The sequence below is a fragment of the Equus przewalskii genome, chromosome 13 (assembly GCF_037783145.1).
Source record: "Equus przewalskii isolate Varuska chromosome 13, EquPr2, whole genome shotgun sequence".
Taxonomy (NCBI): domain Eukaryota; kingdom Metazoa; phylum Chordata; class Mammalia; order Perissodactyla; family Equidae; genus Equus; species Equus przewalskii.
The window spans coordinates 92,510,137-92,524,504 of NC_091843.1; the positions used below are offsets into that span (position 1 = coordinate 92,510,137).

A 14,368-nucleotide genomic window follows, 5' to 3' on the forward strand; every position below is an offset into this window, starting at 1 on the left:
GGGTGCAGTGGCCATCAGCCCAACCTGGGGGCCCAGGCACCGTGGCCCACCCAGTGCTTCAGTGAGTACGTGTCCCATGGGGGTTTCACACTCCCTCCTCTGGCACAGGGCCCCCACCCCCCGCCAGTCCCTACCTTGTACCAGGTCACCGTGGGCTGTGGGCTGCCCTCGATGACCGCCTGAAACTGCGCGGTGCCGCCTCTCTGTGCCTGCACGTCCTCGATGGTTACCTGCATGGACGGGGGCCCTGGGGGTGCAGGAGGGAGCAGTGGGGAGGGGCCGGGTCGCACGCCCCTGGCCAGCCCACCTCAGCCAGCCTGCGGTCACGATCACTGAGACCTGAGTGGGCAGGCATCGCCCCTGGCTGTCCTGGTGCCCTGAGGGGGCAGCGAGACCTGAGATACCCCACCTGCCTCCCAAGTGAAGGCGACCCCTCCTCACTCAACCCAGGCCCCTGGCAGTCGGGAAGTGCTTCTTTCCATCCAACCACTGTCTCTCCTGCTCCGACCTTGATCTCCGTGGACAGCGCACCAGAGATGCTAACTGGGCTGGGAAGGGCCCCGGACGTCCAGTTCCTGCTGCCCCCTCCCCTCCGAGTGGTGCCCACTGCGGGGACACACAGACAGGGCAGTGGGCTCCCAGCCAAGCAGGGCTCAGAGGTGCAGCGTGGCCTCAAAGGCCCCACCCTGCAAATGTCCTCCCAGCCCAGGGGCATGCGTAACCCACTGGGCCCCTGCCTACTTGTGGCACCGGCGTCGCTGGTCTGATACACGTATGTCCGGTGCGTGGTCTCCGTGAACACGTGACTGTGGACATCCCAGAGCTCTGCGGCGCCTGCCCCAGGCCAGACTGTGCCCTCCATCCTGGGGTGGTTGGGGCAGGGTGAGCTGTCGGCCCGCCCCTCCATTTCTGATAAGTTGGGGTCCCTGACCACTTTGGAAGGGATGTACAGACTGGGCCCCAGCCCTGGGGGAGGAGGGGTTCCTCCCACACCCATCACCCTGAGGGCAGCCTCTCCTCACTGCCCTGCCCTTGGGCTCAGGGTGGGGCTGACAAGGAACGTCCTGGGGTGCCAGGACCCCTTACTCTTGCTGTCCCCGTGGGCAGAACTGGTGGGCTCTGCCCTGCCCCCGGGATGTCCCCTCATGGGCTACCCCCACCTAACACGCCAGGGAGGTTACCGGATGGGCACAATGCGTTCCTGGGCTGCACCATGGGCCCCTGAGTCCTGCTCCAGGCCCGCGTCAGGGAGGGGCTCCGGCACCTTCAGAGGGGGCTCGGCTAGTGGGAGGCAAGAGACTTAAGTGACACACAAACTTAAGGGGGTGAGGTTGGGGGCTGTGCCCCACGATGTGCCCCGTGTCACCTTCCAGGGCCCAGAGGGTGGGCACACAGGCAGAGCAGGGGCGCAGGGTCTATGCCCCGAAACTGCGGGACTCCAGCTGCACATGCGTACCTCGGCCCCCTCGACCTCCCTGCAGAGCCCAGAAGCCCCGGCACCTTCCTGTCCTAGTGCCTAGGCCAGGAGCACCAGCCCTGAGGCTCCCCACTGCCGGGCTGGCCACAAGGCCCCCGCCATCCCTACAATGAGGTGCAGGAGCCTCGCAGCATCTCTGGGTCTCATCTCTCTGGAGCAAAACTCTATACCTCTGCTTCCTGCTCCCCTCCTACTCTCCTCCTCCTGGTCCTTTTCCTCCTCCCCTCCTCCCCCTCTTCCCTCCTCCTCATCCCCCGCCCTCCCCTCCTCCCCCTCTTCCCTCCTCCTCATCCCCCGCCCTCTCCTCCTCCCCCTCTTGCTCTCCTCTTTCTCCTTCTCATCCTCCTCCTCCATCTCCTCTTCCTCCTCCTCCTCTCTTCTTTCCTCCCTCTCCTTTCCCTCCTTCCCCTTCTGATTTTCCTCCCCCTTCCCCCCGACCTCCCCAGGAGCACAGGGTGCCCAGACTGTCTGCTGAGGGCTGACCACAGGAGGCCTCTGGCTCCCAGGACAGATGTGCTGAGGCTAAGAACCTCCCAGAACCCACTCCTTTGTCTAGTTTCACAGATGGGGAGACTGAGTATGAGCAAGGAGTGGGCCTTGCCCAGGGTCCCCAGTGCATGGAGCCATCGGGATGCTGGGGTCCCGAGGGCTCTGCCAGTTTACCCCCACGGGAAGGACGCCCAGGGTGACCAAGACTGCGGTCAGCACCGGTGGGTGGTCTGGGAGCAGAGGGCACTTTGCAGTTAGCCCGCCACTGGGCCTCACCAGATGTGTCTGCAGCCTCCATGCCTGGGGGTGGGGGGCCAGCCTCCTGGAGCTCCGGTGGCCCCCCAGGGCCAGGGCCTGGACCAGCATGGTCCCCTGCAGAGGGTCCCACAGCCTCGGGGCACACCAGTATTCCCTGGACAGATGTGATCTCCTGGTCTGCCTGTTCCAGGGCAGCTGGGGGTGGGACAGCAGCATCTGTGGGAGAGGTGGGTCAGAGTGTAGGGGTGACCTGGGCCTGGGGAGGGGGTCAACTCTATCCCAGTCCTCAGAGACTGCCCAGGTGAGCTGCTCTGGGCTACCGCTCCCACCCACCGCCCCGCCCACCCACTCAGCTCTGGAGGTGCCAGAGGTGGAAGTCCTGAGAGAGGAGGGGACGCAGGCATGGTGCCAGGGAGGGAAAACTGGAGGCAGTGAGCTCAGGACCCAGTCACCTCCAGGCGGGCGCCCAGATGCCTTTGGGAGAACACTGTCTCCTCGAGGGGCAGCTGGGCCTGGACACCCGCCCTCCGCCAGGGTCTGCCCTGTCTCAGCTCCTTCTATCCCTTCATCCTAGGGCTGCCCCCTCCCCCCAGCCCACCCCAGACCCCAGGGTACTGGGCTGCCCAGGCCCAGTGGCCCCAGCTCCACACTCTAGGGAAGCCTGGCAACAGCCTGATGCAGAGTCAGGGGCCAGGGGATTGGAGCGGGGTGGACCCCCTTCCTGCCCTGCCAGAGCAACCCCTGTCCCCGCCCAGCAGCTTTCTCCCCACCACCTCCACAGCCCAGGCCAGCACGCCCTCACCTGGCCCCTGCCCTGCCTCCCACATGGCCCACTGTGGGAAGCATCAGACCCTCTGTGTCTCGGCTCCCAGTCTTCAGCACCCCAGTGTAGCCCCCTCCTCCGCCTGGCTGCCAGGCCTCTGTGGCCCAACCATGTCCTTCCCTCCTAGCAGGTCCCCTGCCTGAGCCCCACCCCTCCCTGAGCCTCCCCTCCCAGCAGGTTCCCTGCCTGAGCCTCCCCTGCCTGAGCCTCCCCTGCCTCAGGACCTCCCCTGCCTGAGCCTCCCCTGCCTCAGGACCTCCCCTGCCTGAGCCTCCCCTGCCTCAGGGCCTCCCTGCCTGAGCCTCCCCTGCCTCAGGGCCTCCCCTGCCTGAGCCTCCCCTGCCTCAGGACCTCCCCTTCCTGAAGCTCCCCTGCCTGAACCTCCCCTCCCTGAGCCTCCCCTGCCCCAGGGCCTCCCCTTCCTGAACCTCCCCTTCCTGAGCCTCCCCTGCCCCAGGGCCTCCCCTTCCTGAACCTCCCCTTCCTGAGCCTCCCCTGCCCCAGGGCCTCCCCTGCCTGAACCTCCCGTGCCTGAGCTTCCCCTTCCTGAGCCTCCCCTTCCTGAACCTCCCCTGCCTGAACCTCCCCTCCCTGAGCCTCCCCTGCCCCAGGGCCTCCCCTTCCTGAACCTCCCCTTCCTGAGCCTCCCCTGCCCCAGGACCTCCTGTGCCTGAGCCTCCCCTGCCTGAGCCTCCCCTGCCCCAGGGCCTCCCCTGCCCCAGGGCCTCCCCTGCCTGAACCTCCCATGCCTGAGCCTCCCCTTCCTGAACCTCCCCTGCCTGAGCCTCCCCTGCCTGAACCTCCCCTGCCTGAGCCTCTCTGCCCCAGGACCTCCCTCTTCTGTCCTCAGGCCCCTAGGCTAGAGAAGAAACCCCCTGGGCTGTGGTCTGTTTGCCCTCTCTGGCACTGGGGCTACCATTCTCTGGCATTGGGACTCCCATTCTCTCCTTCCCTACTCCAAGGAGGTCAGCAGGATCCCCAATGCATCACAACCCCCCACATCTTACCTGACAATGGCCCTGCTACACAGGGGGGACAGGAATGCCTGCTCAGTCCCCAGCAGGCTGGCAGCAACCACTGTAAACTGCCTTGGTCCCACCATGTGTACCTGCGACCACCCCACAGCCTGCGTGCCAGCAAGCTGGACCAGTGAGCAGTCACACCTCCACCCAAGGACCCTAAGATGGGCCAGGACCTGCGGGCTGCTGCTGGGTGCCACCAAGGGTTGCCCATGGAGGAGGCCTGGACTGCCCAGTGGTGCATCCCCAGGGCCAGGCCTGGAGGGCTCTCCTGCCTGAGTTGCCAGAGCCACCGGGCAGAGAAGCAAGAAAGCAGGACAAAGGCAGTGCAGGGAACCAGTTTATTATCATCCGGACCGACCGACGGGCTGCTTCCCACACACAGACCCTGCCCACCCAGGAGGGTCTGCAGAGCTGGGCCCCACCCAGGCCTCCAGGAAGCCAAGAACAATGTTCATGGGTAAGATGTGGCCGGGGGAAAGCCCCCCACCAAGAGGGAGAGCAGGCCCCAGCCTGGGAGAGGGCAGGGCTGTGCTGGCCTGGCCACTGGGACTGGGGTGGGAGCTGGGGCAGCTGCCACCTTGGGAATGGAGCAGGACCGATGCCCAAGTCTCGCTCCGTGTCCAGAGCCCGGAGGCTCTGAGGGTGGCTCAGGCCGGCGCTCTCGGAGTGACTTTGGTACTTGCGAGATTACCGATGCATGAAGGTCCACAGGGCAAGACCCAGTCCCGTGAGGTAGGAAGTGCCCGGGGCAGGGAGGGAGGGCAGCTGAAGCCCCGAGCTGTCAGAGAGCCAGGGGTCAAGAGCACACGGATGCGAGGGGCGCGGGCTTCCCGTGCAACCACACAGCTGCGTCAAGGGTGTCCTGGCCCAGCGAGCCCCTCGTCTAAACCTGGGGCCACAGAGCCCATGATGTTCAGGGCCTCAGCCCTGGGAGGGGCCGGAGGCCTCATCCCCATCTGGGTGGATGTGCAGGGTGACTGTCTCGCCCACAGTCCCGAAGCTGACCGTCTGGGTAGAAACCTCCGTTTTGAAGCTGCTCTGCCCACGGTCCGCAGACCGCTGGACCTGGGTGAAGAAGGATGGCTTCCAGGATGCAGCGTCCCCAGCCCGGGCCTCCTGCACGCAGAAGGAGACGCCTGCAGGGCCAAGCTCCTGTGACCCCGATGAAGACACGTCCCGGGGCCCGACCCTGTGGCTGAGCAAACCAAGTGGGCCTCGGGGGCGCGGGGGGCGCCCCACATTGAGCAGGACGGGCCGCCCCACGGTCGGCTCGTTGATCTCTCTCTGGAGCACCGCGACCTCACAGGGTGGGTCGTCAGAGGCGCTGGGCACCGGGCCGCCACAGCCGAAGGTCTCCCCTTCCTGGGGCACGTAATCCTCCAGGTCGGCCAGCGTCAGCACGCGGCCGTCGTGTGCCAGGATCTTGGGGTCACGGCCCCGAAGGTCCTCAGTGTCCTGGGGCTCCTCCATCAGGCTAGCACTTCCCCCTTCCTCCTCCTCCAGGGGGCCCTCCTCTCCATCCGCCCGGGGAGGGGACAGCTCAGGGGTCTCCAGCTCGGCATCCACGTGGAAGACCAGGGGCTCCCCAACATGGACTGTGGTCCTGCCCTGGGCTGGGGGCTCCTGAGGCAGCAGCTTGTTGTTGGAGTTGTTTGTGTTGGGGTCCCCTCCGGGGGTCCTGCCAGGCAGTGTGAAGAGAAGCCGTGCGGAGCTGCCGGGCACCTCTCTGGCGGGAGACGCACCCCTTCGGCCCGTCTTCTTTACTTGGACCTCGATGGTCTCCTCGACCTCCACCCACTGGGGCTGGGGCCCAGCGGCCCTGGGGGCGGCCGGCGTGTGGGCCTCGGGCTCCGTCACATACAGCGTGGGCACAGTGGGCCTCCAGCCTGGCCCCGCCTCGGGCCTGCGGGGCTGCCCGGCCCCCGGCGAGCGCAGCGGCTCAGGGGCCAAGAGGCCTGGCCTGGGCGGGCTGGCAGGGCGGCGGGAAGGCGAGCGGGAGGGGGACCTGCTGGGTGACCGGCGTGGGCCGCGGGGGCTCTTCACCACGGTGGTGATGGTCTCCTCTCTGTGGGGAGAGGGCCGAGAGGAGGTGGGCACAGGGCCCACAGCCTCGCCCGGCGCCCGCGCCACCAGCACATGCGGGGCCAGTGCGAGGGGCGGGTTAGTGCACAAGCAAACAGCAAGGCTGCGGGAGGACACTCCTGTGTGCGTGAAGTCGGCCTGCACGGCCGCAGCCAGAGAACCAGGGAGCACGGCATGAGCCCGCCTGCCAGCCTCGGCTCGGGCACGGGCCTCAAGACAAGAGGTGAGGTGTCAGGGGGCCACACGCACCACACAGGACCCCAGCCCAGGCCAAACCTGGTCTGCAGTGTCCCTGGGTACCAGTCCCCCTTCCTCCCATCTTGGAGACACAGCCCTCTCACAGAGCTGACAGGCGGGGTGCAGGGACGTGGCTACCTGGCCCTCCTTGTCCATCCCTCCAGTGCTTTGTGCTTTGTGTCATGAGTGGGGGGGCCCCAGCAAGCTCTGGTGGGGAGGCAGCATCTCAGCGGTCCTCAGTTAGGGACAGGATGGATAGACGAGGCCGCGGGTTCAGGTACAGGAGGGTGGTCAGAGCCCCGGCCTGCAGCCTGTGCTCCTGGCCCCTCCATCTGGGGGTGTGAGGCCTGACAAGGATGCCTGGCTCTGGCGTGGCTTGGCCGTCACGGGCCGTGTGAGCTCTGACAAGCCCTTCCCCTTCCTGGGCCTGTCTCCCAAAATGGGAGGCGAGGAAGGGGATAAGGAGGCAGAACTCAAGGCCTGGGGCACATGGGTGAGCACTGGGCGCTGGCTGGGGACTCGCAGCAACCCTGGGGATGGGGCTGACCCCCTTTTACAGGTGTGGACAATGAGGCTGAAAAAGGCACAAAACTCGCTGAGGGTGAAGTGAGTGACAGACAGGGAGCAGGAGCACACTGAGTCACAGACAGCTCCCCGGGGCCCTGGGACTGCGTTTCCTCTCGGGCTCAGGCAGAGGGACCTGGCATGTGTGTGGTGACAACTTGGTGCAGTCACCAGCTGCCCACCGTGACTAAGGTGTTGTCTCTCTCATTCAGCTTTGCTACTGTCTGACTCAGGGCTCCTCAAGGAGCAGCTACTCCCAGGAATGGCCACGCCTTGGGGTGCACAGCAGTTATAGATCCTGCCTCCCCTGGCTCCCCTTGGTAAAGGGGAAACATTATACCCCATTTAGCTGATGGGAAAGCTGAGGCTTGGAAACATGGCCTGCTTAAGACGACAGGCCTGCCTTCCTGCTCACACCCAGGGTCAGGGGCACTAGGCTTGCCCCTGGGTCGGAGCCTGCCCATCACTGGAACCTGTGCCAGTCCCCACCTGCTGGCCTCATGCTGCCCAATTTGCCGAGGCAAGATGGCGAGTTGAGTGGAACGGGGCAGCTAGATCACTCTCCTAAATGCCTCCCCTTGCTGGGCTCACTGCTTCCCCCGGGAGGGCATGCAGGCATCCTGCTCTGAGGCCACTGGCACCGCACATGGGGCTGCCATGTGGCAGGGGTCTCCCTCCAGGCCATTTCCTTCTAACACCCCTGCTCCCCAGAGCCTTTCACTGTATTGTGTGCCCTTGTGGGGGATGCAGTGCCGGCCAGGTGTCTCTGTTCATTCCCCAAGCTGAGGGGGTACACTTGCCCTTGTGGGGTGAGAGTTGCTAGCTCCTTAAGCCCGGAATAGACTGGACTTCAGGCTGCCTGTGAGTCATCTGGTTCAGCTTCCTGTAGGCATGAGTCCTTTCTGGAGCCTCCCAATGGGGCTGCCTGGCCCCCTCTCTGCTCCTCCGTTTCGTTATCATAAGATCCAGATAATAACAATGCTCCCCTCGTGGGTGAAATGAAGAGCTGATCTGTGTAAGGCTCTGGCATAGTTCATCCTCCAGGGATGGGGTTCTCATTGCTGCTCCAGGCAGCCCCATCTGTTGTGGAGTGGTGACCTACTCTGGGGGACAAGGGAGGAAGTCAAGGAAGGGTTAACCCAGGATCTCATCAAATGTCTGAAGATGCGACTCTCCAGCAACATGGCCAACTCCAGGCCCCTTTAAGAGGTCTTAGGCCCACGGGGAACTAAGAAGTTCCTGATTCTGGAGCTTCCCAGTCATCTGGCCTTAGGAAACCAGTCTTTTTTGCCTCCCAACGTTTTTTTGGTGAGGAAGATTAGCCCTGAGCTAACATCTGTGCCAGTCTTCCTCTAATTTTTGTATGTGGAATGCCGCCACAGCATGGCTGACGAGTAGAGTAGGTCTGCACCCAGGATCCAAACCCATGAATCCAGGCCACTGAAGTGGAGCACGTGGAACTTTAACCGTGTGGCCACAAGCCGGCCCTGCCTCCTGGCTTTTGCAAGCTCTTCCACCACCTCCACCTGCACACACCTCCTATTGGAAGTCCTCTCAGATTACCCAGGTCAAAACCAATCCTGCATTCTGTTGGTTCACCCAGATCCAGACCTCTTGTGTTGTTTGATTATCAACAACACATGTGGCTTTTCCCCAGCCTTGAAGGCAGTGAATGATGCAAAAAGGGACAGTGGGCACGGCACTGTGGAAATGGTTCTCTGCTGGTTTCCAATCATGAGTGACCCCGAGCAAGCCGCCTCTTCCCCAAACCTCAGTTTTCCCATCTTCCTAATGAGACCTCCAAGGACCCTAGAGCTGTGCTGTCCACTATGGTTACACTATTTTTTAATTTATTTTTATGCTGAGGAAGATTTATCAAGCTAACATCTGTGCCAGTCTTCCTCTATCTTGTATGTGAGATGCTGCCACAGCATGGCTGATGAGTGGTGTAGGTCTGCACCCGGAATATGAACCCATGAACCTGGGCCACCAGGGCCGAGCACGCCAAACTTAACAACTACACCATGGGGCCAGCCCCTGGTTACACCATTTAAATTAAATTCCAATTAATGAAAATTAAGTAAATTTTAAAATTCACTTCTTCAGTCACACTAGACACATTTTAAATGTTCAACAGCCACAGGCAGCTAGTGTCTGCTGTAGTGGGCAGTGTGAATACAGAATATTTCCATCATCGTGAAAAGTCCTGTTGGACCACAACGCCCTAGATGCTAGGGTACTGAAGGACAGACTTCTGCCTCCAGCCCACTGCAGGAAGTGGCCCTACAGTCCCAACTGCAGCCCTCACTGGTGTGGCTCTGGGTGCAAGCCCTGGGTGAGCCACTGTGAAGTGCACAGAATAAGTCTGTCCTGCCGAGAGGGCCCTGGAGAGGGTCCTGAGGCACTGAAGAGAGAGCTGCGAAGTGTGAGGGTGGCCAGGGTCCTGGGGAATGTGGGCTCCCTGGGAGTATCCGCACGGTGCTGGCAGTCTGAGCAGTGAGCAGAGGCCCTGTGGGCAGCGGTCAGCCAGGCAGGCGGCTGGGCCAAGGGGCAGGTGCAGGCAGGTTAGTGGACATGCAGGGGCACTGCAGTCAGAGGGGGGTTAGGAACACGCCTGCACTTACATGATGACGGTTTTCTTGGGGACTTTAGTCTCTTGCTCAGTGACTACAAAGAAAACAGTTGGAATAGCAAGGATTACAGATGAGCCAGCACTGGGAGGCTGAGCTGTCTGAGTGGCATGGCAGTGTGGCAACCTGCTCAGCTTAGGAGTGCTGGATCCAACCCTGTCTGGCTGTGTGCTCCTGGGAGGGCTGCCTCAGCTTAGAGCCCCAGTTCCTTCACCTTTGACATGGAGGTGACAATGCCTGCCCTGAGTGCCTGGGGGATAGGAGATATGACAGCAATGCGCCCCACATGATAGTAGGCCCCTGTCCCTCGTGAGGGTCTTGCAGAAGCTTCAGGGAGAGTAAGGGCCCTGCTGCCCACACAGAAACCCCAGCTTCTCCTTCAGCGCATGTGGTCAGGAACCCTGTGAATGTGTCAGGCCTAAAGTCCCACTTCTCAGACAGAAACTGAGGCCTAGAGAGGCAGGAGGAATGACCTGTGGTTGCAAGGTGAACCAGCAGCCAAACTGGGACTGGGATGGCTGATGCCTGTTTTACAAAAAAGTCCTAAAGACCGAAAACCATCACTCGAGGGGAGAACGACTCTGGGGTCTTAGAGGTAGCGCATCTGGGCTCCACAGCATGAGGCCACGGAGATCCTACTGGGAGCAACCTGAGGATGCTGGGCAGGATCCCGAGCTCCAAGTGAGCAGGGAAAGCCAGGTCTTCCCATCGAGCACCCCACAGACTCAACTGTCTCTTTTGATTCTCCTAGTTTCCTCCGCCCTGGAGCCAGTAGGATAGGGCCTGTGGTTCCCATTTTGCAGACAGGGGACCCAAGTCCCAGAGACAGGGCAGGACTCATCTGGGTCCAGGGAGCACTACTCTTCCCCTGCATCTCCTGGGCAGGGTCAGTCTTGGCACAGAGATGCCCCCTTCCAGCCTTGCCCAGCTGGACAGTAGGCATTCCACCAGCTACCAGTACCCTCACATCCCAAGAGCCCCCTCACCATCCTGCAGGGAAACTGAGGGGGAGGCTCAGAAAGTCAAATGGTGTGGCCTGGGGTACAGGCCTCCTGCTTCCTGGTCTGGGGATTTTCTGCTTTGCTGCAGTGCCTCATAGAGGAAAGCTTTCCCTGAGATGACCAAGAGTACAGGCCCACCTTGTTTTATCGTGCTTTGCAGATATTGTGTTTTTTATAAGACCCTCCACCGGCAAAAGGATTACGACTTGCTGAAGGCTCAGGTTAGGTGCCTTTAGATGTCTCTGATTAGGTGCACGTGAATTAAATGTACTCGCTGTGTGTGTGTGGCACACGGGAACCACATTTATGATGTGCATATATGCATGCACACACATGTGTATGGCATGCACTCCTATGTATTTGAGTGCATGCATACACGTGTGCGTGCATGTTTGTGCAAGCTGCCTCCTGAAGAGGGCAGCATACTGGGAGAGACGGGATCAAGTCAAGATGCCCTGTGTGTTTAGACTAAGTTGGGCCCAGAGAGAGCCAGTCTGTTGGTGGCCTGTAGGCCAGACCCCGTGCGTAGAGCACTGGGAGAACCCAGGACGCCTTCCCTCATCCTCCTGACCGGGGCCCCGTTCTGCTGCTCTTGGCAGTGGTGGCCAGGGCACCTCTGGGCTGCTACACTCCTGACATCTTTGCTCCTGACCTAACCTGCCGCCTGATGGGTGCTGGGCCACGTGAGTGCTGGCAACTACAGGAGGGGAGCAGCTGTGCGAAGCAAGGCTGCAGCCGCAGTTCACAAGCTAGGGGGCGGCGCCCACCCCCAGGGCCAGCCAGGGCCCGTGCTGGCTGCGGCCGCCAGGTTAAGGATGAAGCGGCAGGATAGGGTTAGGAAGCAGGAGGCGGCGGGCTCCAACTCCGGGGTCTGCAAGGACCGGCCTTCTCGCCGCAGGAGGCACCAACGCCGTTCCCAGCCTCCATGGCCTTGGGACGTTGACAGAAAGAGACCCATCACGATAACGAAGTGAATGGCTCTGTAGCGCACACTTGTCACCAGCTGAGAGGGAGCGCCAAGGTCCCCGCTCAGCACCTCCCTGACGTGAGACGCCACGTGGCAGGAAGCTGAGGCGCCGTGGACACCGTGGGCCTCCAGAGGGCACAGGCTCTACCAGTGCTGGCTGCCCTCTGGGGGAGGGAGGGGTCTCCGTGAGGGCCCTGGAGGGCGCTAAGGGCCCCGAGGCAGGGCTCCGGGTGCCAGGTGGCCCGACTCTGTGAGTGTCCAGATGGACAGCGGCCCCCAGACATTGGGCCCTGGGAGGACTGGATCCAGTGGCCCAAGGCATCACAGAAGCCAACTTCCAGGACTTGGGAGGACACGTATCCCAACCCATCCTACTGTGAGAACTGCAGCTCCACCAGGTGTTGGTCCAGCCTCTGCTTGCATGCCACCAGGGACAGGAGGCAGGCCACCCACCCAGGCAGCCCCTTCCAGGTGGTGCAGCTCAGACAAAGAGTAGCTCTCCCTGGGGCCGCAGCCTGCCCTGCGAGCCCTGTAAGGCTGCTCCCTCAGACCGAGCAAGCCCAGGACAGACGCCAGGTGCCCTCCTGCCTTCGTGGCCATCCCTGAGCTGGGCCAGCTAGGACCCTGGAGCCCAGGTGTGAGTCAAGGCATGAGCATCTCACCCCCCTTCACCTCCTGCGCAGGAGCACACTCTCCCTGGAGAGACCACTCTGCAGCCCAGCCACCATCCAGGACCCCAGGGGGGATCCAGGCTAGGACGGGGAGGCCCAGCCACAGTGGTCTGTCCTCTCCATGGCCAGCCCCACCCGGTGTGGAGGGACCAGGCCCCTGAAACCCGCTCCCTCTCCTGGGAGCCAACCTGGGACCAACGGCCTTGCTCTGCACTTGGCAGGGGCCCCTTTCATGGAGCCATGCCTCCTACTGTCCCTGCCACCCCTCCCAGAGACATCCCTCACCACCGCCTAGCCGGCAGCCCCAGGTCTAGCCTTTACATGCACTTGTTATTCCCCCAGGGATGGTGAGCAGACTAAGGGACTCCCCACCCTCACAACTGCTCCTCCGTCTTTCTGGGCTCTGGGTTCACAGCCCACCCTTCGCCAGCCCACGCTTAGGGGCCGGGAACCAGCAGTTGCTCTGCAGCCCCTGCAGCCCCCCTCACCCCCCACCCGCACCCCCCCCCCTCCTCTAGGAAGCATGCCCCCACTGGAAGGGCTGGTGGTCTCACCCTCCCGGCCCTGCCCAGGTGCACGGAGGGTCCAGCCCTGCCCAGACCAGCAGCGCAGCACTTACCTTCCACAGCAGCCAGCTGCTCCCTGCGGCGCTGTTCCCGGGCCCGCAGTGCCGGGCTCTGCATGGACAGCTCTGCCCCACCCCGTGTGGAGCCCAGCCGGTTCACCAACTGCAGGACGGATGGCAGGGGTCTGCTTAGAGGCCGTGGCTCCCCAGGGGCCTGGGCCATCTCTCTGGGGCCGTGCAGGCTGGCTGTAGCATGTGGGGCCCGCCCCGGCTGTTCACAGAGCCCCGACGCCTGGCCACAGGGGAGAGGGTCCCAGCCCAGCCACCATGTCTCCAAGGACACCCAGCACTGCCTGGGAGCTTTCTACAATGGTGGGGACTCTCTCTGTCTGCACTGTCCAGCGTGGAGGCCGTGGGGGCCCTGAGCACTTGAAAAGGAACCAGATCTTTACCTAGACTTAACTTTCACTGATTCAAATTTAAATCACCATGTGTGGACAGCAGTGACCAAATTGGACAGGGTAGGTCCAGAGCTGACTTGGGTCCATCTGTTTCTCTGGGAGCAGCCATGGGGGCAGGTGCCACATGGCCCCCCCAGGCCGCAGGAAGCAGCATCACGGAGGCGGGTAGCCAGGAAGAGCCACAGCCAGCACACAGCTTCCTGGACCACCTGCGAGCCACAGAAGGCCGAGGCCACTCCACTCGGGGCCTTAGTCCGTGTCCCCTCATCATGGACGGTGGGTGAAGTGGACCTGGTGTCCTCTCTTTCATCATAGGTCATGGATGGTGGTGACAACAGTGGGGTCCCCGAGACAGGCTGCCCCAGCGCCCCCTCCTCCTGTGCCTGCCCACCTCACCTCGCACTCATAGTGGCCCAGGTCCTCCTTGCTGGCCGCCCGGATCTCCAGCACCAGCAGGCCACTGCGGGCATCGCTCAGGGGCCGGTACTTGCCCCCGGGGGTCAGGAGGGCTCCATCCTTGTACCACCTGCAGTCAACCCCGGGGTGGTGAGGCAGAGCCTCACCTGTGCTCGGGAGCTTCCCCTCTCCCACTGGCAGACCCAAGTGTCCTAACTGAGCCCACATTCTCAACGCCACACACCCACCCAACATCCAGCTCAGCCAACATCTGCCTTGGTGCAGCCAGGACTGTGTCCAGAATGGGCCTCAGCCCAGCCACACCCACTTATCATCGGGAAGGCTGAGGCTCTGGGTCCAGCCCGCCCCTGACCGGGAGAATGCGCTGCCCCCTTTGTTTCACAGGTGGCAGGGGTGACCCAGGGAAGGCCCACCTCCCCTCCTCCACGTGCCCCGAGCCATGCAGCCCACCTGATCTGAGGGTGTGGGGTGCCTTCAATGGTGCAGGTGACCTGTGCATCCTCTCCCTCCACAAAGGGCACTGCCCGGACCTTCTTCACAAACCGCGGGGGTACTGCAGGGTAGGAGGCGGAGGGTAGAGAGAGAGAGACACACACACACAGAGTGAGAGACAGAGAGACAGAGAGAGAGAGATGGACAGAGAGACAGAGACACCATGATGGAGCAGGAACCCGCACGCACCAGCAAGCCCCTAGACCTTGGTC

General features: G+C 62.6%; 1 protein-coding gene across 26 annotated transcripts in view; it reads right to left on the reverse strand.

Annotated features, from left to right (window-relative positions):
• Positions 1-14,368, reverse strand: part of OBSCN (obscurin, cytoskeletal calmodulin and titin-interacting RhoGEF) — a 154,010-nt gene that overhangs the window by 11,455 nt on the left and 128,187 nt on the right. For 21 of the 26 annotated variants that reach the window (XM_070569985.1, XM_070569987.1, XM_070569984.1 and 18 more), the window contains 7 exons: positions 14,115-14,217; positions 13,644-13,773; positions 12,841-12,949; positions 2,243-2,440; positions 1,182-1,281; positions 742-863; positions 135-247 (listed from right to left, as the gene is read on the reverse strand). In XM_070569985.1, coding sequence (XP_070426086.1) covers positions 135-247; positions 742-863; positions 1,182-1,281; positions 2,243-2,440; positions 12,841-12,949; positions 13,644-13,773; positions 14,115-14,217 — 875 coding nt within the window. Of the gene's footprint in view, positions 1-134; positions 248-741; positions 864-1,181; positions 1,282-2,242; positions 2,441-4,393; positions 6,135-6,154; positions 8,056-9,576; positions 9,620-12,840; positions 12,950-13,643; positions 13,774-14,114; positions 14,218-14,368 lie in introns of those variants that run through there. The other 5 variants (XM_070569992.1, XM_070569990.1, XM_070569989.1 and 2 more) reach the window with 3 other exon arrangements.